Source organism: Oxyura jamaicensis, chromosome Z (genome assembly GCF_011077185.1).
Source record: "Oxyura jamaicensis isolate SHBP4307 breed ruddy duck chromosome Z, BPBGC_Ojam_1.0, whole genome shotgun sequence".
Taxonomy (NCBI): domain Eukaryota; kingdom Metazoa; phylum Chordata; class Aves; order Anseriformes; family Anatidae; genus Oxyura; species Oxyura jamaicensis.
In genome coordinates this window covers 64,470,031-64,497,153 of record NC_048926.1, presented here as the reverse complement: position 1 = coordinate 64,497,153, position 27,123 = coordinate 64,470,031, and the positions used below count along the sequence as shown (strand labels likewise).

The window sequence follows — 27,123 nt, the reverse complement described above, 5'->3', positions numbered from 1 at the left end:
ATTATAGTAATATTAGTAATATTACTAGTTTGTAATATAAACGTGACCCTCTTTAAGATCACAGTGCAACTGTAGAATGGCAGAACGAGGTCTTTGAAATGCCTGGCTGCCTCTAAATGCAGGGACACAGTGTCTTTCACCATTGCAAACCTAACCTAATTCAGTAGTTAATCGATTCAAATTATCTTAGCCTTAGAAAGCATCACTTCATAAAGCTCCATATTTAACACTAAACATATTTCTGACAGGTGCAACACATGCTAAGTGCCAAGACTTTATGGCAAAAAGTTAAGTGCTCCTGTTTTACCTCCTCCGCTCAGTCCTGCAAATTCTGCTTCCCCTAACTCGGTTCTGTGTCTTTTGCTCTTATGTTGGGTATGTAAGCGACAGCATGTGAGATGAATGCAGGGGGCTCAAAGTAAAATGCTCCTTCCTACCCTCTTACCAGCATCTGCAAGGGTAGTCCCTGAGAAGGTCAGCCACTGCTAAATCCTGAAGTAACCACAAGGATATCTAAGCATACTAAGAATCAGCCTTTTGGGAATGTCTGGTTCTTTGTAGAGACTGTAGACTGGAATAAATTAGAGTGAAATTCTGGTTTGCAAGAATCAGACTCACAGATTTGTAAGCCCAAGACAAAGGTTTTATATACACTCTTGCCCTTTGCTGTGGATTTTTAACCATCAGGATCTGTCCTTTGCAGCTAGTCATGATTGTATTGCAGGAGTTTCACCATTCAGCAGTAGTAACTAAAAATGAAAGCTCTCCATGAAAGTTCCTGTGGGCTGGATGCTTAACCTGAAATCCTTCATCTTAAAGGAAGGGGAACCATCTGGGTATTCAGAATAAGGGCATATGAAAGGAACTGAAGAAACTTAACACTGAAATGTTTAATGTTTAGTTTTTCTACCTTCAGTTAGAAAGTAACATTTGGGTCAAATACACAATAGACAGATTTTTTAAATTAAATTTTACATAATGTGGAAATGAAGACATATTATAGAGAAACGATCCTTATCTGTGCATCTGGTAAAAGTCTTAACCATTACGATTAAGATACTACCTAATTACAATGTTAAATAAGGTATAGCACCTGCCTTAGAAAGAAGCATATTCCTTATCATTTTTTCCTATTGCACATGCCACCATCTTCTCCTGAATTAGACACATAAAGTAAGTCCAGTGAACCACCTTGTGAAAGTATTTATTTCTCTCTGATGGTTATTGGTGGTGTCTAGAAGATTCCCTTTCAGGTAGAGTCAGGAACAAGCAGGATACATGTGATGGTTGTTGTAGTTGGTCTTTTTATCACTGCAGTACAGTTTTCTAGAGGATTGAGGGCATTTGAGACATTCTATCCATTATTACCAGAAAATTCTGACAATTTATTAATTATTGCTGTGTTTTTAAAAAGTTTCTCATCTTTTTATTGCTTTCCAGTTTTGATTCCAGAATAGGAGCTATGGGAAAGTCAGTAACAATCTACAGTATTAAGAAATAATGTATATAATACCCGTGTAGAGAAATAAGTCCAAAGAAAAAGAGTAATACAGAGTTCAAAACTTGCAAATCAGATAAAACAGGGTAAATAAACACTGAACAAATCCCTCTAATTGTCAGTGTTACCATGAGTAATTTTCTTCTTTTTCTCTCCAGGCATGATGACATCAGTAAGAAAAGCCAGAAATCCTACAGTCAAAAAAGTTCTGAAGAGCCAGAGCTGCAGGAATTTTTCCTCTAAACCACATCTCATGATGTCTCACTTTGTTTGAAATGCCTGAAATAAATCCTTTTGAAACACTAATACGAGACATATCCCTCACCAGCAAAACAGCAGCTGTTAGGATGCCTTAATTCGTAGCAGTTAGACCATATACAAGACTTTTTTTATGATATGTGTGTATATGTATCTTGTTTGTAAGCTGTACTGTGTAAAGGCATGGGTGAGCAAAAGTAACAATTTGAAAATTGTTATGACACAGGCAACCTCCAAAATGTTTGTTGGGCCACAGAACACGTTTTGTACTTTGTCTTTTGCATGGATATATTGTCATATATCTTAGTTCCCTTTGTCAATGAAATATACTATCAAAGTTTCAGCCAGGACTCTGCCTGCTCCACTCTTCAATGAGACTGAGGCAAAAGCATTGATTTTTTTCAAGTAAGTTTTGTGTGTTATTTCTACTTTTGTAAAAAGGAAATAAAACAGTGTTAATAGGACACATTGAGTGCAAATACTTCTCATATTTAACTCTCTTAAGCTTCAAGTGTTTTGTTTCTCTTTTCTGTGTTCATTTGATAAGGAGGCAGTGTCCAATATCAGAATTTTGGTACAATCAGTTGAGTCAAGAATTACTTGAATGTTCAATGGTTCGTTTCAGTTTTAAAATACATAGAATTTTTTTAAATGAAATTTTAAATTATCGTTTACTGTTAACTTGCCAAACACTGGTAATGTGCTCATGTCTGTTCAAACCACCAAGTGACCTGCTAAAACCCCAACCATACTTTTTCAAAGTTGTTATGATCCTTGTACCGAATGCACTTGGAACCTTTGAGAGAAAGTGAATCTTCAGTGGTTTACTGAATTCACTTTTTTTCTCGTAAACTACAGTACATTCTGTAGGTGTGTCACATACAGCACGACATCCAAAAGCAGGTTAGGAGGCAATTTCCACTTGAAGCATTTATTTTTAATAAACAATTAGGTATGTATTTTTTTTATCCATATTGAGCCATTTCCATTTGAAGACTGCTATGGTTTTATGAGAAAGATCCAGATACATGAGGATTTCTTTTAATGATTGTTGTAATAAAACATAGGGAAGACATTTTTTCAAAAATGTTCCACAAAAGATGTACCACACTGCTGAAATTATGCAAATTAATTTCCTACAATTTCATAACTCATAAGTGAATAATGTGGGCAACCAGGAGGATTTTGATGATGGGAGTTACTTTTTTTTTTTTTTTTTTTGCAGTTTTTCTTGCCCGTTTTTTGCTGTGCACAACTTAAACTTTGGGCTTCCATTCCATTAGAATAGTTAGGGGCATCCTTAATATGATTCATCTGACCTTTTTTAGATGCCAGCACCTTCCTACTTACTGCAGGGGAACTGGAGGTAGTAGAGCTGTTGGAAGAGTTACTTAGTAGTTGGATACCTATAATTAAGTGATATGAATGTTCTTACTTGGTTCACTCTTCAGAGTGATGTCATGTTTGGCCATACAGCTGCCATACACCAAGATGACCGAATGCCCCAGACACCCTACTTAGAGGCTTTGGATAAGCACAGAGTACTACTGGATAAAATGGAGCCAATTTAGAGATCAGAAAAAAATACAACTTGAAATAAGAAAAGCATCCACTTACAAAAATTATATTCTGAGTTTCTTTCCACAGTTCTTATCTGTCACTTGGCAACGCTTTGGTTTTTGAGCTAAAGTAATAAACTTAGCACTGTAGCTGACCTGAGCTATGTTGTTTAAAGAAACAATCAAACCTCCAAAAATATCTGTCAGCCAGGAACAGCAGTACCTCTAACTGGGCCTCCCACCGTCTGTGTGTGCATGAAAAATCTAAATGCAAATCGAGGAGAGACACATGTGCTGCAATAGCCTGTGTGCTGAAGTAGAGCATAAGAAAGAGAAATCTGGTGTCAGTGGATGGGCTCAGAACAAATTTGTAACCTGCATTTTTGAGAACATGAAGATCATTGCCTGTGGTCATGGCAGAAGCATGAGTTAAATAAAGATTTGCGAAGGACAAATATTCAATATGAAAAAGCAAATATCCAGTATGTTTGAAAGGTCTTAACCCTCACAAATCACCCCTGATCACACCTGACCTTTTTTATTATTTTTTTTATTTTTTATATTTTTTCTTTTTTTGTGTGTGAGAGTAGTGAAAAGGCTTGAAGGACAGTTTCAATCTTAAGGGACATTGTGCAGACAAAAAGATAAAAGCATGCCTGGTGATCTTGAGTTACTGGAAATTTGTGAAGTCCACCGTAGTTATCTAATACCTAGGTGCAGCAGGGAATAAATCTGAACAACTGTGAAAGGATCTGAAACAGGTTAAGGTGTAAATATTGTCAAATCCTAGAATAAATAAATTACCAGATGTGGGGAATGAGGATTTAAAAGTCACCTGCTTTCTGCTGGGTTTCAGTTTCTGAGAGAGTATTCTTATACAGCACACATTAAAACAAATTACACAAGAAATTGTAGGGCAATAGGAGATTGCTAAATGAGATAGGATTGGGATACCAGAAGACACTCAGGGTTTTGTGGTTAAATATATCAGCTAGGTAATCAATGTTGTGTCCCAGATAATTGGATAATTGCATACAGCTGGAAAGCCTGGGTGTTTTCAGTGAGATCTGCACATGCTGCTCCTATGACTCCCCACTGTTCTGATCATGCTGGGGCAGAAAGCAGTCGCCAACTTGATGCAAGCATGAAAAGTAGTGTCTGGAGGGTTTTATCCCTGGAGAAGGTGAACTCATATATAAACTGCTGGTTTTATTGTTCCTAATTCGTAGTTTGTCTCCTACCTAGGGCCCCAAAGCCTACACGTGGTACACTCTGATGTCATTCCTATTAGAGAAATGCTGAATCTGTGATCTTCGGCTGGCTGAAGCATGTGCTCTGTATATTTGTATCCTTAGTAGCTATAGAATCCAGGTGCCATAACTCCTTCTGTTTGGTTTATAATCCTCCAGGCAGATCCCCTTGGCATGGGTCTAAGTCAGGCTTCTGTCAACGAAGTATAAGCATTTCCCAGAAGAGCTGATCAGGGATTTTCCAACAAACATCTTCAGAAAATATCAGTTGACCACAGCTTTCAACAGCAGCACAGAAGCTTTTAAATTACAGCCCTTGCCAGAAAAGGTCTTCCCCTGTCCACTGGGAAATTTCGGGTCAAAAGGAGGCAGTGGAGTCATTTGCTAGTGAACCTCTCTGTGCCCCAGTAATGCTCTATCTGTGGGCACCGTGGATGTAAAGAACGGCTTTTCATGTTCACTGTCTCCCAAAGACTGCAGAATAAGACCTCTCAGTGTATGTCCTGTAAAACTGTATCAAAGCCAATTGATAGGGCATTTGAGAGCCCTGAATTCACAGTTTCATATTGCATGGCTCTCCTAATTTTTGAAGAATGATACCATTTTTCAAAATGAGCAAAAGTCATTTTCTGGGAGCTTTGTTTTTTTTTGCTTGTCTTATTGTTTTGTTTGTTGTGGGTATTTGGGATGGACAACACCCGGATACGTGCAGTATTAGGCTGTGAGTGTGACATCCTATGTCATCAGTAGGATGGTGGGCTATGCTTTGTCCTGTATTAATAAAGCAGCATTTTAGTAATATTGTATTAATTTCCCTTTCAGTCTCCAGGCTAGGTGGCACATACGTTGGTTTACTAGGTTACAAGTGAATAAAATAACTATATTCAGCAAGTTTGGCATATGAAGGGGATAGAGACAAGTTAAGCAAACAGTTTAGATCTAATATTCACTTCACTGAGACTGTCATTAAGAAAACTTCTTGTAGCATCAAGCTAACAAGATCAATATCATGACAAAATATGATTGACAGCGTAGCCATAAAAAAAAAATACTCAAAAATCCACTTATTTATAATAAAATGGCAACTGTCTCAAAATGTGTTGTCTGAGAGTCAATCCATTGCATTTTTTATCACCTACCACTACAACAATGTCAGAATATGGCCGTGCAACACAGTTGAAAGTAAAAATGTCAGCACATCATCTACTTGGCATGAATTAATAAGTTAGTGAATGGATCTCGTGGCGCAATAACTTCTGTCTGCTTGTGGAGTGAGATTCAACTCCCTAGTACCAAGGAAATATTTTTTTTTTTTGCCTTTTAAAAACCTTTGCCTTTTTCTTTGCCTTGAAGAAAATCTGACAGGATGGACTGTGAAAAAAATATGGTCTCTGCATTCATGGTATCAAACTACTAGGCTTAATTTTCTGTCATGAAGTGGTTTCTCAATGACATACTGGGCATAATTTCTCAAATTATAGTGCATTTCCTATTGTAACATCAGAAATATCTGACTGTACAACTGTGACCAGGTATAGCTTGTTACCTAACTGGATTTTGTGTAATCTTGTTTCATTGTTTATAAATGCATTTTGAGGTAGAAATACTAAGTTACAAGTAAGTAGGTAATTGTGCATGAGGACCAAGGAATATAGGTGAGCACTGGCTAACCTGCAGTTGTCATCCCCTGCTTCTGCACAGTACCATGATTAAATCACCTCCTTGCATACACCAGACATATCACCACTGTCTTTACCCATCTTTTCTTCATTATATTGACCAGTGAATGCATAACTTTGACCCAAGTATCAGACTGCAGCCAGGAGAAATGAGGTAGATCCTTAATATGCCACATAACCTCTTCAAAATAAAGAAGGGGTAGTACATAAACGGCATCCACCATCCATCCCCCTAGCACACATTTATTAATGCCTTGCCAGCTTTCCAGATACTCCAGCTTTTGTACCATGGGCTGTTTTTGTCTAACATATATGGACTGCTATAAATACCAGCTCAAGCCATCTGTTTCCTGAAGAGAACATTACTCTTTGTCTTTGACATCTGCACAGCCACTTCCTTTCCCACTCTAACTGCTAGGTGTTTTGGTATTGTGCTTACCAGCAAGCAGTGTATGGCAGGAAGGAAAGGATTTATTCTGGGTATATTTGGGAAACTGATAAGAAATCCAGAGGCTGTTTGAACACACAGCTAGCTTTTATGTATCTCTTTTGTCAGAGTCAGTAGTACTGCTCCAAGAAAAGATGAAATAAAATCATGTGGGTCTGCAAGGGAAGCAAAGAGGCCTGGAATGAATTTAACCTGCTTCAAGTATAGATGTGAACACAAATGTTGATGGTGTACAGATTTCTGTTGTGTCTCAAAAAACTGCAGTGTGGAGATCAAGACACAGGTTTGGCGGTGACTATGGCTCTGCCATGCTTGTGTGTGTCTGTGCATACATGCAGATAGATTAGATATCTATATGGAAGTGCTATTAGTAGAATAAGACAATCTTTGCACTTTTTGTCACAGCTATGGATATGGACAGCAAACTTTAAGAAATATATTTAACAAGGAACCACATGTAAAGCCCTAAGGAAGCAATGAAAGCAAGTTATTTACCGGGGAAAATAAATACATAAATAAATTAATAATAAAAAGAGTGACAAAGGAAAAACAACTGTCTTCTAGGACATAATTAAAAATGAGGTTGAGAATAAATTGACCCTCTTTGTTGCTCTACACATTGTCTGCTATGTGTAGACGAAGCAGCAGTAAATATAGAACTGTAATAAAGGGGAGAGAGGTCATGTGTTAATAAAACTTTCCACAAGTAATGATAGCACCATAATCAATAGTCTGGGGGAAGATGTGGGAGAGTCATAATTGGAGGATTTTAAGAACAGGTGGGAGAAAAAACTGTCAGAAATGTGATGGGGCAGGCAGCTGAACTTTGATGACCTCCTGAGATCCCTTTCAAGCTACTCTCTTTTAATGGGTCTGTGATTCAGCTGTGGCAGAATCAGCCTAAGAGAGGAGAAAACTGTTGTGGTCGTTACAACTTGTGTCTTTTATAGCACTGTCAAGACAACCAGCAGTTCTGCCAGAGGTCTGTGATATGGCATTTATTATCTGAGAGCATTGTTCAAATAATATCCACATACAGGTTTGCTAAAGAATCTAATAGGTGGCATACATTTAGACTTCCTTGAAAATGTCTGTCTGAATTGTGTCAGCTTCTAAGATGTGTTTCTGGTCCATTAAGAGACCAGATAAATTCCTTCTCTTCAGTGCAAGGCCAGTTTTCACTGGGTACCAGCTTTCTGAGCCATAAGAAAAGGTTGTTTTCCAGCATCGTCAGGTTTTGCTGTACACACGGTGGTACAGGAGACAAGAGGAGAGAGATCGCTCACGGAGAGTGGTCCACGTTTAGTGAAAGGGCATCCAGCAGCAACTAAAGTTGCCCAGTTTGGTGAAGAGAAGTTGCCATTGCCATAGGAGCAAGTGTGGGATGGCAAAGTGGCAGAGCTGAGAGCGATCCTGGCCCTGTGTGGTGCCCATTTCCTTCAGCTCCCGTCCCTGTTGCTGAAATGTGTATGCTGTCTCTCCCTTGCTTGAGGTACCCATCAAAAAATCAAGCCAGAGGTGTCAAGAAGATAAATGTGGCTTCTACCAGCAGCAAGGGAAAAAGTTGCTTTTGCCATTCCGGTGAGAAAGGGTTGGGCTCTTGGCATGGAAAGGCCGCAGTGGCAAACAGCCCTTGAAAGGCAGAGTTGCTGGGACTGCTGCTGCCAGGTTCTGGGAGGAAAAGAGGAGAGGTGAGCTGCTTCCTCAGCCACAGCTGCTGCCCTGAGCACTCCTGCCTCTTCCCTAGCAATAGCCACGATGGCTTCTGCTGCCTGGACACCTGCAATGGGAGCGAGGCTTGTGCAGAGGATGAGAGCTGCACTGAGAGAACCTTTGTGCAAAGCAGGCTAGTGGTGAGCCTCTCCCTCTGCTTCAGGTAAAACGCCTGTGGGATGCCGTTGGTAACTCTGTTACAGGTACTGCCAGCTCCCTTGGGACCTTGTTTCATGGCACACGCTGCACCTCTCACTGCCTGCTGCCGGAGTCGGGGCTGACTCACTGGTGCTGCTCACGGTCTCGCTTGGCGTTACACACGAGATTGCTGGCTGCACCTGTGTCACTCCAGGCCCTTTACGTACCTGGACAAGCCAGCCAAGTTCTTTTGTTTTCTGAAGCAGGATGCCTGGCAGTTCCCCTAGGAGAGACGATAAACTTCACCTTGGGTGAAGATCTGTTCCCCAGGACAGTGGCTGAGGCCACTGTCTTTGTACAAAATACTTTCTCAAGTGCTTAATAGTGAGAATATGCTTCGGGCCACTCTTTTCAGATTATGTTTCAGTTCACAATTGTACCTGAACTTTATAAAATCTTACCAGCAATAAGAAGTATCCTCAAAATTCTTAGCCTAACATTTTCCTTGTCAACGCTTTTGTAAGAAAGCATTTTTCAATGCACAGCTTTTAAATAAAGTGCAAGTGCTTCTGCGTGCTGTGTTCTGACTGTTCTCAACTAAAAGGCACTTGGAAGTCTCAATCTCTTGAAAGTGTTTGCCTAGCATTTTCCCAGGCATACCCTCCTAAGCTTCGTCTCAGAAGCTATTTTCCCACCGTACTCTGAAGCAGTTAGGAGACGGACAAACATATTTATGGGCAACACTAATTATCTGATGGAAAGTTCACCATTTTCAGTAGAACTGTGCTTTCTTTGTAAATGTAATGGTGGTGAAGGTAGATACTCTAATGCAAATGTCAAAGCTTTAAAAGACAACATGTACAAAGAAAACTCATAAAACTGAGCAAATGTAGCAACAGATGCCACAGTAGAAGAAACAAGGAGCAAATCATTTTCATTCTGTAGAAAAAAAAAAAAAAAAAAAAAAAAAGGAAGAAATAAAAGAAAAAGCATTCTCCTTCTTTGCATTTTATTATACTTTTACAACAAACATCAAAGATGCACATATTTCAGGCAACGTTAAATAGGCAAAATATCCATATGGAGATCAGATGCTTATGTGTGCCCTAATTTGTTTTGGAGTTTTATTTATAAAAGTCTGCTACTAGAAAACAAGTCATACTCTTTCTTTGAATTTGATTTCTTTTGGTGTACAAATTTGCCACACTTTGAGAAGAAAAAAAAAAAAGTCCTCTATAATGAGGTGTTATTCATTGCCTTTCCAGCCCTTTAAAATCAAAAAAAAAAAAAAAGATTTCTGCCTCAACATAGAATTTTCAGGGGAGAAGTTGTGTGGTTGTGTGTGCTTAACAGATGTGTTATCTGCTCTGAACAGGCTTTAAAATAGGGCCAGACCATATCCAGCAGAGACTAAGGATGAGAGAGCTTGGTGTTGACTGAAACCAAAGAAGCTATGGCACTTGGAGATCTCTGTTGCTCTCTCTTAAGGAAGTAAGGAAGTGCAGGGCTGTCAGGAGACCACTTCGTGCTTCTCCTGTAACAGCACCTTTTGAAGCTGCTGTAAGTCACCATCTCTTGGGCAGGTAAGTCAGACATGGGAACAGAACAAATTTATTCTGGGAGCAGAGAGAACACAAGCATCCAGGAATAGGAAAACTGAACTTTTGACAGGGAGAGATTTTTGCTCCTCCGTCCTTGTCCTACAGATGGATGGGTTGGTAGGAAGGTGGGCATACTTCCACATGTATATACAAATATGTCTATACCAAAAGAATTTAAGATGTTGCATAGGTCTAAGACACAACTTGGCAGTTACCTGTTAAACGAGCAGGTGTTCTCTGGCAATAACAGGTGTGCTCTTTATATATATTTGTGTAGCAGAGCTTGTGTCAGTCAGCTGCTGCGCATTCAGCGTGATGGCACCTTCAGAGCAGTGAAGGTGTGCTGTGCTCACACTGGTGAGCTGAATAGGAAATATTTCAGATTAAAACCTTCTTAGGAGTTAGAACTTTCCTGATGATATATTTAGGTCTTGACTCACTATCAGTTTGGAAAGAATTTATTTACCAACTTTTTAAAAGTTAAGTTCAAACTACATTTGAAACTCAGTAATCACAAAGTCATGTCAGTGGTATGAGCACCCAGTTATCACTTACCCTTAGTGCATTCATTTCTCTTTCCAGGCACTTTTTGTGTGCCACTTCCAGGGAAGCCAGGTCCAGGTTTTAGAGCATAGCTCTCGCGTGGTCTCCAGTGCCTGGCACAGTGGTGTTACGGGAGCATCTTTCAGCAACCTGCCGACAAAATGGTTACTGCAGGGGTTGAGCTGTCAGCACTTAATGCTTGCAGGCTAGAAGACACGCACCGTTTGCATTCGGCCACAAGTTTTTTAAGCTGCAGATGAGCTGTGTCCCGCATGTAGAGCGCAGGTGGCAGTGAAACTGCAGCTGCGGGCAGCGGATGCTCCGGGCCATGCAGCCGCCAGGCGGAGATAGAGCAGGGCCCTGCACGGTGAATAGGGACCTGGCCTCAAGGCAGGGGGAAGCTGTTGCTACTAAAAAGGGCATGTCTGCATTAATATTTAGTTGTCTCAATACCTTTTCATCTAATAACATAAATTCTGGGGGACAGAGAATTGCACGTTCCCTTTTATAACCGTGATTCTTGCAATTAGTGTGCTGGGAAGACAGCAGGGATCACCTCCAGGGCCTGACACCTCCCCGGCTGTGAGACCTGCCTGTGAATGATGAACTCAAACCTTCCCTGCCAAAATAATCAGCCAAAATAATGATTTAGTGGTCCACAGTGGCAATGACTGCTGGAGGAAAAAAAATAAAATAAAATAAAAATAATCTGACATTATTAATCTAAAAATCATGGTGTTGCTCCAGGCAATAGACTGGCAGATCTCAGAGGTGTCGTAATTACCTGGACGAGATGGGTTCTCACAGCTACCAAAGCTAATCAACATCCTCTGCTCTCAGGAAGCAAGATTTGCTAACTGCCTAGCTGGCTGAATGTCTCTGCTCTGGTTTCTCTCACACCTTATTGATAGGAAAGGAAAAATTGGCAGCTTATTGATTTGCGAGTAGCTGGGGTGTCAGACACTGTTTTTCACTGCAAGCCCATTCAGTGTGGTTACTCTGAAATGTCTCAGAGCAGAACCATCCTTTAATGGCCAAGATAATGTGGAGGCTCAAGTACTCTGTACTACAAAACACACACAGAAAATCTGTCATTTCTCGCCTGCGCCTGCCCGTGATTGTGGGAGGAATAGACTGCTTTGCTCTCACTTTAAATTAGCAGGTGCAGTACAGTTTTCAGCTATTCAAACACAGTGATATGAAGAGGTCTTCAAAATACAGGGGAGAAAGACCCAGCTCCCACGGCATACAGTTGTTCTCTAAGGTAACAAAAAACATTTAATCAGGAATTTTGTCCTGTTCAGAAAAGTGTCTTTGTGTACAGCTCTGGCTTTGATTCATTTTGGCTATTGCAACTCCTTTAGTTTAAGTTTGGAAAAAGTGTTCCATATGCCGGTTTTATGAACCATTTATTTTGCAGTATTGAAGTGAATGCCATTTCTGGATCATTCAGGCCAACAGGATTACCTGGTTGGTAATTGGTTGGGTTTGGCTTTCATGGAAGTTTTTCATGTTTAAGAATAAGCCTACACAGCAGGCACATACTATTCTTTGGTTAATTTATTTCCTCTCAGATTCCAAGTTTCTTTTTTTTTTTTTTTTTCTGTTTCTAATTCTATTTCTAATAAAAATAAAAGAAAATTATTTCTAATATTGTTTCTAATAGAGCTAAGCTTCTTCTGTTTTTACATGAATTCTACTTAGCGGGTAAGGAGAAGCAGCTGTATGTGTTTTTGCAGGAAGTTCACGTATTCATCTCAATATGATGTGAGCTGGATGTTTGTGTGTCAGTGTTAGCTTAATTTGCTTTAGGAAATCTTCATGTTAGAGCAAACAGGAAGTTAAACTGAGGACAAAAAGTTTCTGAAGAAGGCAAAAGCTTAAGGTTATACCTCTTTTGAGCACCCATTCCAAGATTTCTTTAGAAAATATACAGTACTATAGCCTTTACTTTTTTTAAAATTTTTATTATTATTTTCCTATTTTGCTCTTTATTTAGTCATTTACACTGTATCCATCCTGAAGAAATTTAGCCATCTGTACTATGTCATATGAGCCAAATACTCCTTCAAATGAAGTCCATGGGAATTTTGTCATTAATTTTCAGCTATACTGGGAATTTTTCCCAGTGTTCTACAATTAAGTAATGCCTTTCATTTCCAGAGACCCTCAACGCTTCCCACTTGCTGCAGACCTGCCCCCAGGATCCCTGCTCCTTCAGGGAGCTCGTTTCCAGTTATGGGCTCCAGGCTGTCGTTCAGCCCCCGGGGTGTTGGGTGTGCATATATTTCATGTTTTTATATCAAAAGCAAACGGTTTTGCGAGGGAACTTGTGTCTGCATATGCTTGGGCAGGCTGTGAGCTTTCACCAGCAGAGGCAGTGAGCTCCTTAGGAGCCAGGGAGACAGCTGAGATCCAAAGAAGGAGTTCGTTTCTCATCATCTGCAAAAACATTTTCTCGGCAGCTTGGCATAGCCTGCCGTGTGTGTGTGTATGTGTGTGTGTCTCACAGCTCCCTGCTGCTGGAAAGGCTGTTACTTCTCCAGACCTTCAGGCAGCTTCGGTGAGGAAAGACCTCTGGCAGCATGAAGGTGGAACACGCAAGCCCTTCCTATGAGAGGCTGACTTCAGAGAATTATTTTTCTTTCTTTCTTTAATATTTTGATTTGAAAACTAATATACATTTTGATAGAAACTGCTAATAACTCGCCTGAGATCTGCATGGATTGTGTTGGAGCCTGAGCTGCCCTGGCCACTGGTTGCTGCTCAAACTCCTCCGTACCTTACTCCGTGCTCTTTCTCCTTTCCCCAAATTCTGGAGGGAAGGAAGGGTTAAATCCATGTCCTCACAGAGGAGTAATAGTTCTTCCCAACAGACAAGTCACATGCAAACTATTTAATTGTACATGTCTCGCTGAAGGATTGGTACACGAGTGAGACATGACTTCATCCTTTAACCCACATGCTTCACTGGTCTAGGGAACCCTGGTGGGCTTGGCCCACTTTAGTCATAGTTGTCATGGGAGAGCCTTAATGACTTAGTAAGGTAGCTTAAAAAATCTCCATATAGAATCCAGCATATGGTATATTTATTGGCAAATGCTAATCCCCCTAGGAACAAGTTCTGTAGTAACAAATGATGAATTATGTGGCTTCATAAGCACTCATGTCATCAAATGCACCATTGACCTTTTTACATTTTCAGGGGGATTTTCTGCTCTGCGCAGTTTCTCTGGTTTGGAAGTGAAGCAGTTTAACAATGTGTCCTGAAGGAAACAGGTAATCAATAATTTCATTTTTGGTTACCGTAAAAGGTAAATGAGACCCATATATTTGTTGGGCAAGTAAGCAATCCAGGGGTTAGTGAAGCTGAAGCAGGAGCTAACAAAGAACACGAATGCTCACCTTACAGGAACACGAAGAATTCCTTGTTGGGGGAAAGAAGTAAGAGTAGGTCAAACGTATCTCATGAGAGAGAGAAAAATGTTTATTTTAAGCATGCTTTTTGGGCAAGAAGCAGAGCTGGGAAAGCACCTAACTTCAGTGAATAAATCTGTTGTGAATTTTAGCAGAAGATGCTTATAAGGTAGCCTGCTGTTACTAACCAGGAGGGTGGATCCCATTCAGATTAATCTGGCAGGTGATCAGAAACAGTTGCCTGGATCCTATGAATAAAACTTTGGGCTTGGGCTTGCTAAGACACAGGAACTGTAGGATCTGTCTTGGGAACAGGAGCAGGACTTTGTGCAGTGACCAGACTGAGAAATGGAGCAGAGATCGGGATACAGCCATGCCTGCCCCATCCTCCTAGCTGGACACTAACCTGGCTGCAAGTACGTGTATGTATCGCAGACAGGCCTACGTGCACAGTGCACAGTCTGTGCTGGTCAGGCACCCACACACGGCAGTGCAGGCAGAACTGGGACAAATAAACCTTTATTTTTTCTCATTGACCCTTGTATGTGTTAAATTCAAAGCTACACCCTGCATGGAGCCAGTTGACAACTTTGAGCTGTTCTGTCCTCGCCTGAATCACCGCCACAGCCTGCTGTGCCCAGGGCTGTTTCTGAAGGCTGGTGCCAGAGCTGGTGCTAGGTCAGGCAGCCCAGCTGGGGGAAACTGAGCCAGGGCTTCACAGGCTGCCTCCGCTGCCAAGTGAAACCAAAGGACCCATGGCTGCTGTGTGATGCATTTATTCCTGTGCTGGTCTCTCCCTGCACACCACGCAACAGCTGAGATGGACTAACGCGAGGTGGTGGTACCACGCTTGTGCTGCCCAGCTGCAGGTGGGCAGATAGCTGCGGGTAGCACCTCTTCTCCTTGTGCCCAAGGCTGTGAAAGGTGTGTGAGTAAACAGAGAGTTATCTTGGTTGCGATTTACTCGTAAGGTTGATGTCAGCAGAGTCCTGTGAAACAGCTCATATTTATTTGCCATGTGTTGCACTGGCACACCAAGTGCCTCTAAAACCAGTGATAGGGATCAGTGATTAGCCAGAGGGAAAGGACAAGTTCTCAGATGGATTGCCACCCACGTTTCTTCATGTTGCCATGTTTCCTATGGGGCTTTCCATCCATGGCCTGACTGAGCTGGGCCATACATCACTGCAGAAGCTGAGCAGGCGGTGTTGAGCTAAAAGTGCCACTCTTGTTACAGTCATGAAGACTGCCCATGACCATGGTGCAGGTGCCTCTCCATCACACATCAGGCTGCCTATTTGTGCCCACAGTAGAGCTGACCCTCCTCTCTCCTGTCCCTGCTGCTCACCTTTTCAATCCTCAGGTCCCAAGATCCATAAATGCCTTCTCAGCATCGCAGAAAGAGCTCTTGAGGACCCACTCCCCCTAGAAGTGTGAGGCAAACCACATCAGACCAGCACAGGCACACTGAAAAACAGAGTAATTTAAGCAGTCTGAATTGCTCGGGGCTTGGGCTGCCAAGGGAATTTTTGGGCCCTGAGAACATTCATATGCCTCAGGCCTGGGACGCTTTCTCCATCCCATCATGACTAATGGTCCTAATTGATTGGAACTGCCAAGCCCAGCTGCCAAGCAGAATATTTTTACAATCTCGGGTCTATTTATGCACTGACAAATGCAAAACTTGGTGTCAGAAAGGAAAGTGTGAAGCAGAACTGCAGGAAAAGAAACACGTCTGCGGAGAGGGCCGTGAAGAGCGGAGGCTGTCGTGGCCCAATGGGGTGGGACCGGCTGAGAACCTGTCCCTGGTGCCACCACAGGTGGGCTCCCCCAGGGCTCCAGGCAGTGTGTGGGACATCCTTTGGGAAGGGATCCTAATCTGAAACATTCACTGGCCTCTGCAGGAGATAGATGATACACTTGCCTTTCTGCTTTTAGTCTATTTCAGGGACAAGTACCACACAAATTTGTCACTTGCATCAAAGTGCATCAAGATAAAGAACCAAAGCTATTACAAAATGACAAAGAAGCTCAGTAAGAACAGGTTGTTTTTACTGTTAATGACTGGGAAAGAAAATATTTAAAAAATAATAATAAAAAAATCCCTCTGAGGCAGGACTGCAGCTTGTTCAGGGAGGCAGAGGAAAGGTGTGTTTCCTGGTTTGACCTCTTTTGCTTGCTGGACTCATCAGCACACCTCCACTTGCTCCCTGGAGGAATCACTCTGGAGGAACTTGGTACACTAGCACACAAGAACCAAGCTCACCCAGCCTGAGATGTCTTTTCTCTCCCTGTGCTGCCTACAAAGGGCAAGAGCACAGTGGTGATGGTGGAGATGGGTGCCCCTGCTCATGCATGAAGTAGGTGACCTGGTCTTTTTCATGATCCTCCATAAGCAGAACTGCTACCATCATTTTCACCACAAGGCTGGGAAAATGGTTGTTGAGTTTTGTCCTTCTGTCTGCCTCCAGATGTGAAAAATGATTGTGTATCAATTATATGGCACCTTGGCTTCCCGGTAACACCATGAATTAGGGCTTGCCCACACAGGCTGGGGTGAGGGGCTGCCGACACACAGTGCACCCTGCCATGCTCCCCATCCCGGCACCGCTGGCAGCAGCAAGCCGGGGGCAGAAAAATCGCCACTTGTCCCCTGTGAGGGGACACGAAGCCGCGCAAGGCCGGGCAGCACCGGGCACGGTGGAGAAAAGTGTTTGGAGGGTGGTGGCATCGCCCCTCTCCTCGGGGAGAGGGGCGGCCAAACCCTCTCGGCATCCCTTCCGCAGGAGGGATGCTGATGGGCTTTAATGTTCCCCCAAAAAAACAAACACGGCTGAGCACAAGAGCGCCGGCGCCAGCCGAAAAAGCCTGTTTTTCTCCGGAAACTCGTTTCCTGGAGGAGAGCAGCAGAGGGGGCTCTTGCCCTGCCGTGCGGCACGGGCCCTGCCGGAGGGGAGGGAGGGAACCGGGACCCTGCTGCCTCTCGGGGAACTGGCGCCCGAGTTTAGTTAATGCCCAGCAGCGCCACTACGGAGGGAGGGCAGCCCTGTCCTTGTGCTGTTCCCTGCTCCAGACTCCTTTTCCTGCAAAGGGAAACCCGAGAAAATGGTCTTCCCCATCACCCCCCAGTGCAGGGTCCTCATGTTTGCGCCCCACTCACGGAGGCACCAGCTTGGTCATGGGTGCTTTTGGCGTGGGCAGGCTTCTACAAGAAAAGAGAAATCCAGTGAGAGTGAAGTGTTCCCTTCATTTTCAGGAAAATCAGCCACTAAGTGTGGCACACACTCAGTCCTATTTGACTTCTGTGGAAGTAACTGTGAACAGCACACATTTGCACCTCATGAGACAAGAACAACAGTCTGCAAGGAGAGAATTCTCCAGCTTATTTTCCCTGTGTATCAAGTGCACTGTATGAAACTCATTAGAAGTATGGAATAAGTTTTCACTAAGAAGGCTTCATTTTTTAAGTCTCGTGCAGAATTAAAGAACAGATGGTGAAGAACTGATGCAGCACTCACCCATCACCAGATTTTCGTCTTATCTCTGGGCCTGAGCCAACGACGCAGCACTGGTGGCGATGGGGTAGCACACAGACGTGTTCATGATGAAATCTTCTTGTGAGACCCTGACCTCACGAAGTGTAACTGTGACAGCAGCTATCACTGCAGAAATGTTTGTTTTAGTAAATACTGTTTCCTGAGGGTTCATGTTCTCTACAGGAATAAGAGTGATGAACCGTCACGTATGATTCACATTTACTCCATTAGTGTTTGTTAATCAAGAGCTATGTTAATCAAGAGCTCAGCATAAAAGGCAACCAATCTATGCTGCGCCAGCCTACAATTTAGACAGGACACAGAAACAGAAGGAAAAAGAGCAGTACAATAAAAATACACTTTTTTAGAATCACGGAAAGATTGAGGCTGGCAGGGACCTCTGGAGGTCTGCTGACCCCTGGTCCAGCAGGGCCACCAAGAGCAGGGTGCCCAGGACTGCGTCCAGGCAAATTTTGGAGGTCCCCAAGGAGGGAGACTCAAGAACAACTCCAGGCAGCCTGTGCCAGTGCTCCTCACCTGCACAGCAAAACAGCACTCCTGGTATTCAGAGGGACCCTCCTTTGTCCAGTCTGTGCCCAGTCCCTCTTGTCCTGGCACTGGGCACCACTGACAAGAGCCTGGCTCCATCTTTCAGCCTCCCTTTGGGTATTTATACATGTTGTTAAGATCCCCTTGTGCCTTCTCTTCTCCAGGCTGAACAGCCCCTGCTCTCAGCCTTTCCTCACAGAAGAGATGCTCCAGTCCCTTCATCGTATTCATGGCTCTTTTCCAGGACTCTCCCCAGGATGTCCATCATATTAGGGAGCCGAGAACTGGACCCAGCACTTCTGGTGTAGCCTCAGCAGGGCTGAGTAGAGGGGCAGAATCACCTCCCTCCACCTGATGGCAACTCTGCTCCTATTACAGCCCAGGTTACCATTTCTTGTGGCAAGGGCATGTTGCTGTCTTGTGTGCACTTTGAAGTCCACCAGGATGCCAGGTCCATTCCTGCAGAGCTGCTTTCCGTCTGGCTCTCCCTCCACCCATACTGGTTGTTCCTCCCCAGGTGCAGGGCACTGCACGTCTCCATGATGAACTGTGTGAGGTTCCTGTCAGCCCATTTCTCCAGCCTGTCAAGGTCACTTTGGATGACAGCATGGTTCTCTGGCATATCAGCCATACCTCCTAGTTTTGTGTCATCACCAAAGTAGCTGAGGGTGCATTCTGTCTGATTGTCCAGGTTGTTAATGGAGATGTTTAACAGGATTTGAGTTGGTACTGGACCCCTGGGGTACACTGTTAGTTGCTGGTTCCAACTAGACTTTGTGCCACTGATCACCATGCTCCGTGCCCTCTGGGCCATTCAACCAGTTCTCAGCCCACCTCACTGTCTGTCCATCTCGAGACATAGAGTCACAGAATCATTAATGTTGGAGAAAAACTCCAAGATCATCTGGTCCAACTGTCCCCCTCCCACCAATGTCACCCACTAAACCATGTCCCTAAGCACCAGCTCCAAACTTTCCTTGAAAACCCCCAGAGACGGTGACTCCACCACCTCCCTAGGCAACCCATTCCAATGCCTGACTGCTCTTTTCTGACAGGCCTGTAGTTCCTCAGGTCCTCCTTACAACCCTTCTTACAGATGGACGTCACATTAGCAAGCCTCCAGTCATCTGGGACTTCTATGGATGACCAAGACTGCTGCTAGATGATGGAAAGCTGCCCAGCAATCACATCCACCAACTCACCCTGCACCCTCGTGTGGAACCCGCCTGGCCCCATGAACTTATGACAGTCAGGGTGGAGCAGCAGGTCCCTGTTTCCACCTGAACTGTGAGGGGTTTCTTCTGCTCCCCATCCCAGACTTCCAGGTCGGGAGGCTGAGTACCCTGAGAATAAGTGGTCTGGTTAGTAAAGACAGATGTAAAGAAGGCATTAAGAACTTCAGTCTTTCCCTTATCCTCAGTAGTCATGTTCCCCCCGGAGTCCAGTAAAGGATGGAGATTCTCCTTGGCCCTCCTCTTGCTGTTAAGATTTTTGTAAAAACATTTTTTATCTTTTACCATAGCAGCCAGGTCAAGCTCGTGCTCAAGAGCTTGTCTATGAGGACCTTACAGAAGAAAATTAAATGTTTGAGTCCTCAGGTGGGCAATTTTTTAATGATGATCTGGCAAAGAATTTGTGCAGAAATTGTAAAGTACTTCACCATTGTGTTTTTCTGTTTGTTTGTTTGTTTAAGTGTCTGGGCAGGAAGGCAGCCTGAGAGGGGGAATAAAGAGATAAAAGCACTAAGTTACATACTCTAATTTTAATAGTGGTTTAGAGTTTTCATGCATAAAGGAGAACATGATTTTCCTTCATGTTGTTTTTAATTAGTCAGGAGGAAAAGTGTAGAACAAGTGTGGAAAAGGGGCAACAACTTGAGAATTTGAAAAAAAAATAAAATAAAATAACAAAAAAAAAAAAAGCAGCCCATCCTTTCAACAGCTGTGCAGTATGTGTGTCTCTGAGAAGGCATCACAAGGTAGCACCAAGCTGGGCTTGCTTGGGACCAAGCACCAGGTCAGTCTGAGGGCACCTGCACTCCTCCGTGAACTTGTGCCACCCCAATGCCAGCTGAGAGCCTTGGAGCTGTCTGATGTCCATGCCTGCTTGTGGATAGCCAAAAGCACAAGGAGGCTGGTGCCTGGGCTAGCAGTCATCACCCAGTGATGCTGCAGCATTGAGCACCTTTCTATGAACCTTCAGTGAACTTTCACCACAAGCAGTCACTGCTTCCCTCAGCTGGGAAAGGATGCACAGCTGCTCCTGCCTTCCTGCTGAGCAGGGGCAGAATAGTTACTTGACTCTCACCACCTCAAAGCATCACATCAGTGCTGTGCCTCCTCCCAGTATGTGGCTCAGCACTGTGCTACGGTGTCCCTCCCGCCACATTCCCACAGGACCACAGGCTGGAGGTGCTAGGTCCCTGCTACAGTGCCCATCTACGTGGAGAGATCCAAGTCTGCCTTGGTGTTTACTGTGTCACTCCTATCATTGTGCATTAGTGCTGTTGCTGCTTGCTGGATCTTGGTTTTACAATAAGTCTTCTGAAAATAATAATAGGAGTAATAATTGAGCATAAATAATGTGCAGTAATGATTATTCCTGGGGACCTGGTCTTCCATATTAACCCAGAAAACCATCCCTTACTGACTTGCATTATACTGCTGAGATGCTGCTAACCTGATACTACTTCTTGTACATCCTGACTAAAAAGGTAGCATTTGCTTTGGAAACGGTACATTTTTTATTTTAAATGGAATAGAAAAAAATTGATTTTAAGCCCTAATTGCATTCATGTCAAATAACACGTCACATTTAAGGGCTGTCGTGGGAGCCAAACGGTGTAATTGTATATGGACAGTGTTATCTAATTTACCCTGGTTTGTATGATTTACTGGCATGTTTTGCTATGGGCTGCATTATTTAGTTGTTTGATAATCTCTTTTTACTTTCTGTTGTGATTTATGAGGCAGAATTTCTGTTTGTTTTATATCAGTGTGTTATTTTGTCAATCACAATATCTTTGTGCAACAGTGATGTACCAAAAAAAAAAAAAAATGACACTGGAGAACAACTCATAGAGTGTATGTAATGTGTGTTTTAAGCATTATTTATGGAGAAACATATCAGAGGAACCAATTTGGAAAGCAACGGTTGGTTATATGTAAAGAACAAATGCTGCAATCAGCACTCTGAGGGTTTACTTGCATATGTCTGTGGATCTGTACAGTTGTCTACATGATTAATGAGCACAAAATGAAAATTCCTTTTTTCCTTTTGAGCCTTTTGTACTTTTCCCTTCTCTCTCCTGATGGTGGAGTCATATCCTCTGTCTTTGCTGCACCGCATTTCCTCCTCACCTTCCCAGCTGTGTCGGGACCGAACACAGAGACGTGTGTCTGTCGCCTTTCCCCGCCAGCAGGCTGCAGATGCAGGCTGGGGGAACTTGGGGATTTTCGTGGGATTTGGTCACTTCGGGCTGGTGGAAGAAAAAGGTGGAAGCACACATGCTGAGTGGTCAAGGCACTGTGCATATATGGCACAGGCTGAGTGTAGAAAAATAACTTTATCATGGTCCTTAATATCTCCTAGTGAGATGAGGATGCAGGTACTCCTATTGATCTCTTTCTACATCGCTGTCAGATATACCATTTCATGGTATACATAATTTTAAAAGCTCTTTAATGACTGTTAAATTAGGTTTTTATCTGGGAAAAACACTAAAAGCAACCACTTACTGAAATTAAATAAAATATACTTTAGACCTGTGAAACATATGGTTTACTATGAACTCTCCAAAAAACATGGTAATGCAGTGACAACAATGAGAATGCTATTGTACAAAATAATTATTGTACAAAATAAAAAAAGCAAATAATCTAGTAAAGGTACCCAATGCTTAAAAGAAAAAAAAAAAATCATATTAAATGTATTCCATTTTATTGGAACTAATTCTGCTGAAACAGATAGCCATTCATATAATCATCCCAAGTCCCCAGTTTTTGTATGATGATGGATGCAGTACATACAGGCAGCCTATCTGCATTCTTACAGAGGCATAAACACTCTGCCAAATTGGTGCTCTTTAGTTTTGTACCTCCAAATTCACAGTTCTGTTCCTGGCAATTGCAAAAATCCAGTTGGCTTCTCTACAAGACAAAAATTCACCCACTATATTAATTTATGAGCTGAAGCCTTCAGTCTCTAATTATGACCTCAAGTATTTAGTATAAATATGATTTGTGTAACATACAAATATATCAGCATGATGTAACTGGGAATTTGCATTAATATAAAGAAAAGAACGATAAAGGAAAAATGAAATTACCTCTCCTGACAGGGAGCAAGTACATGAGTATGAAATAACTTGGGAAGCTGGGGCCAGTTTGTTGATTTCAAAGAGCTTTGAGGGGCATGCAGACCATTTAATGCAATGTTAGTATAAGGTGTGCTTATACCTTTAACGCACTTCACATATTTGTTGGGGAGAAAAAGTGAATCTATTTTTAGAAACAAACTTTGCCTGAGAAAAGGGAGCATGAGAAAGTGCAGTTCCCACCTAAGCTGTGAACTGGTATTTCCGGGTTAAGAGACCAGCAGCCCCCATGTCCCATGTGCAGTCCCTACTCACAGCTACAGTTTTATTTTTTTAATGTAATTTAATTTAATTTTATTTATTTTTTTCCCAGCCTTTATCTCTGCACTTACACACTCACTGGGTGAGAGGTATTTGGCCAGAAGATGACAATCTATTTTCTCAAAACAAGGAAAACTCACAGGTCTGTGTGACTTCAAAATTTTCAAAGAAAAAAAAAAAAAAAAAAAAAAAAAGATGGAAAATGAAATAACGTAATTCTTTAGCTGCTCAGAAAAATCCAGGACTATTCATACTTTATTATTATTTTTATTGTTATTATTGTGATTGTTATTATTGTTATTATTATTATTAATAATAACAATAATTTTATTTCTAGGCACCCAAAGAACATTTCCAAGGAAGTTAGAAGACAAGCAGGATTCTAATTTAGATGGAGGAAATAAGAAACAAGCACGGTATTTTGTTATCTTTCTGCCAAAATGTAAAAATTCAAAAAATTAACTGCAAAGGCAGTGTTCACAGTGTGTATAAACCAAAGGCTTTCCTTTAATCTATTACTAATCCCTTACTTATCTCTCCTACTGTACAGGCATTGTTAACAAAGATACAAATGGAGCAGAGACACGCAGGCACTCTAAGGGAGTTAAATTCCGATATTTCAAGTCCAAAATGCAGAATACCTTCCACTGAAAATGGCATTATTTAATTATTAATACGCAGCATATTTAATGATTAAGATCTATAAAACATTTTCACAGTAGTTAGTAGCTCCCATATGCACATTTGTAGATTATTGAAACATTTATTTTTTTTCTTTCCTTCTTACTATTTTTTTTGACTATGTCATATATGGGAGATTTTTAAAGATAATGTAATAATCACCTTTGAACTATACCAATGTACTAAATTCTCGTTATTGTTTAGGAATAAATAATGGAAATGTAATTAAACTTCCATTTTTTCATGTATCTTTTATGAGAGCTATTGAGTTAAAATATTTACCTTTTGCTAGAAAAATACTTCTGGTGGAAGAAAAACAGAAGATGGTCCCTAAATGATATTTTAGTCCTTTTCTGAAAGTTAGTCCAAAATGAAGTTTGGTGGAAATAGTGTAAATTATTGACAGGGAATGCACTGCTTATATCTGAAGAACAGACCATTCATAGTGATAATGAATTTGGCATTTGAGTGTTCCAGAGACCTGCACACTTTTTTAAAGGATACCATGCAACCAGAATTTTCAATCTGCTTTATTTCAGACAATTTAAAAGAGACATGGCTACAAAAATGAAACACAACTTTGACTATTTAGGTTAATCTTGGTTTTGTTTGATTCTGTTACATATATCATTTTGATTGTAAAGTTGCAGTGAAGGGGAAAATCTTTGCAGATATGACTTGTATAATCAAGTGTTGTTAATTCCACATCCCTCAGTGTGTATTTTAATGGCTAAATGTGAAGGATTATCAAGTCATCGAGTGTGGAGGTGTCTGTGACCACATTATTTAATACTAGATATTTTATGAGAAATTTGCACCATTGTTCATTTTGTACATGATGTTGCTGGAGGAGGTGTGAAGCAAAGTTACAAACAAACTGGGGGGAAAATTAAAAAAAAAAAAAAGAAAAGAAAAAGAAAAAGAAAAAACTCTTTAGAGACTGGATAAATAGTAAGAAGCATGTTTAATACAACTAATTTATAGATGAATGTGGTGCCAAGCCAGAATACATTAACAAGGTAAGGCTGCAGGGTCTCTAGGTAAGATAATATATTGCTTTCATTAAAAAGCAATCTGCATGGACCATATCCACTAACACTGGAAACTCTGCAGCTGTCACCTTTATCAGGGGAACAAGAGCAAGCCACTACATTTTAATCACTGGAGTTTGTCAGGAACGAAAAACAGCCAGCTTCCCACAAATCAACAGACATGTATCCTGATAAGGAGAGTGAATTGGAAAAGGACAGCTACACCCCGCACTACACCACCTATTCTGGAGTGATCAAAGTGCTGTAATTGTAGCAGATAAATCTACTGAATTAGGCTCTGGGATGAAACACCCGTCTTTTCACAAAACAAATGCGTGCTTTCTTGGGTCATCCTTGACACAATTCACTTTTTAGTTTGAGTATTTCCAGTAGCTCACAAATGCAGTGGCAGAGAAAAATAGGATGCTTGTATCCAAAATGTGGCAGCATTTTTCCAGAGTCTCTTTCCTGATCATTACACAATAATTAATATCTGCACTGCAGCTACTGAGCTATTCTTTTGAGTAGCTCTGCCAATAAAAGTAAACTTTTTTTAACAAAAATATTCCTAGTCCTTAAATTTTGTCATATCTGATATATAAAACAACAGATATTATTCCTCTATGATAATTAGTCTTTAAAAAGACTGCAGTATGGAATTAGGAGGAGCAATGCCCTGAGATGAGAACTTGAAGGTTTTTGCAGAATACATATTGTGAGAGAAAAATTTTTACCTCTAGTGTAATCATAGTTATGTGATAGCTATAAGGCAGGCAATGATAGTAGATGTGACCCCTGTAGAGATAGCGTATTTATAATAAGGATTTCCTTTAATGAACAAAGAATTAACCATAAAACTGTCATAGAAAAATCTGTTGTACAGGGCAAATACGGAAATATTTGCTTGTTTGTGGATGGATGACTTAAGTTTTTTTAAGGGAGGGAGTGATGGATGAGTTTTCTTGAGAGTTTTTGTTATGTGTTTGTTTCTTTAATGAATTAGCACATTAAAAGCAAATTAGGTTTTGCGGAGAGGTACTTTCATTTGTAAGAACTTTGGAATACTGATTTAAAAAAGTATCATGTAAGAGATGTCTTTTACAATGAAGTATAATCAAAACTTGGAGGGAATTAAATAAATTGGCTTCATAGGATTCACAGTTCTACTCCCCACTAACCTATTAAATTAGCTGGGATTAGCGCGTTTCCGTGTGCTGGTGCAGGCCTTGCTGTCCAAGTGAGAACATTTAGCTAAACAGCTTATTTGTACCTGTAGATTGGGTTCTTCACCAGCAGTGAGAGGGGAATAAAATAACTATTCTTCACAAGAGAGCAGTACTAATTTTGAGAAATACAATGCACCGAGGATCATTACTGTGATCTGTTATTTGCTGCTCATTAGAAGATCAAATTTAGATGGCACTTTTCTTCTTATTGCACTACAAAGCATTTTAGTATTCAGAAAATATTCCAAATAAATCAAGCATACATATAGTGTTGGAAACCTTCAAGGTAGCGGATGTGTAAGATGCATTCTCCATTGTTTATCTGCATACAGTTAACAATCATCAAATGGTAAGGGCACAGATCTCAGAATTTAAATTTATTTCATGATTATAGAATTAGGTTGCTGCATAAACTTAGGAAGTGCCTAGGAAGTTGTACAGTTTGTGTACCCACCAAAGGCTCGAAAACGGAGGCTCTAAATTCTAGGGGCAATTTCATATGTTCATATGATTTTTAGCTGCGTGGCTGCTTCCCCCCACCCCTTCCCCACCCTCATAAGTCCATGCCAGTGCACACAGAGGTCACAGGACTGTTCCTCATTTCTTTTGTCTGACTGTAGGCTTGGCCAGCTATGCTTGAAAAGGGCGTGAGGTGATTGCAGTGCTGCCATGCTAAGCAAGTAACTACACAAACCAGACCCCAATGTAGTTCTGGTTGTACCAGAAGCTGTGACATCCAGGCATCCCCCCCTCAGCTTCCACAGACACAGGCAGAAACATGCATGCCCATGTCATCAGCTGCACTGTGGGATGCATCCACAAATACAAGATTTTGCCTGGTTTCACTAAAGGATATACATTTTATTTTATTTTATTTTATTTTATTTTATTTTATTTTATTTTATTTATTTTTAATACTACAGAAGTGGAGATGACATAATTTGTTCTGCTGGGTGTAGGAAAATCCCGGAGAGAATTTTATAATATGCTTGAAACCTGTTGGTTAGCTGAAGACCAGAAAACCAAATATAAGTCAGTATATTGTTACATTTCACCTTTCAGAATCCATTATTTTTATTTCTTCTGCATTTCAACACTCCTATTAAGGGTAAAACAACATCCAGAATGTAATGAAAATCAAAGATTTCTTTTCAGCTATCATTTTCTTTTGGAATAAAAATTCATGTACTCCATCATCCAGAGAGCTACTGAAATAAAATCACCAATAGTCTGTCAACCCTACTAAGAAAGTCCCATTGTCTTTCTGTTTTCTTGTACTTTACAAGAGAAGATCTGAGTATTTCATGTTGATAGCTTGATTGGCTGCACTGGGACTCTTTAAAAATACTAAAAAAATCAA

At 41.4% G+C, this 27,123-nt stretch overlaps 1 protein-coding gene across 2 annotated transcripts in view; it reads left to right on the top strand.

Moving 5' to 3' along the window:
- The window catches only part of SNCAIP (synuclein alpha interacting protein), a 91,430-nt gene extending 86,066 nt beyond the window's left edge, over positions 1 to 5,364 (top strand). For both annotated transcript variants that reach the window (XM_035310107.1, XM_035310108.1), the window contains one exon: positions 1,657 to 5,364. In XM_035310107.1, the coding sequence (XP_035165998.1) occupies positions 1,657 to 1,741 (85 nt within the window). In that variant the 3' untranslated portion in view covers positions 1,742 to 5,364. The remainder of the gene's footprint in view (positions 1 to 1,656) is intronic.
- Positions 5,365 to 27,123: the final 21,759 nt, after the last annotated feature.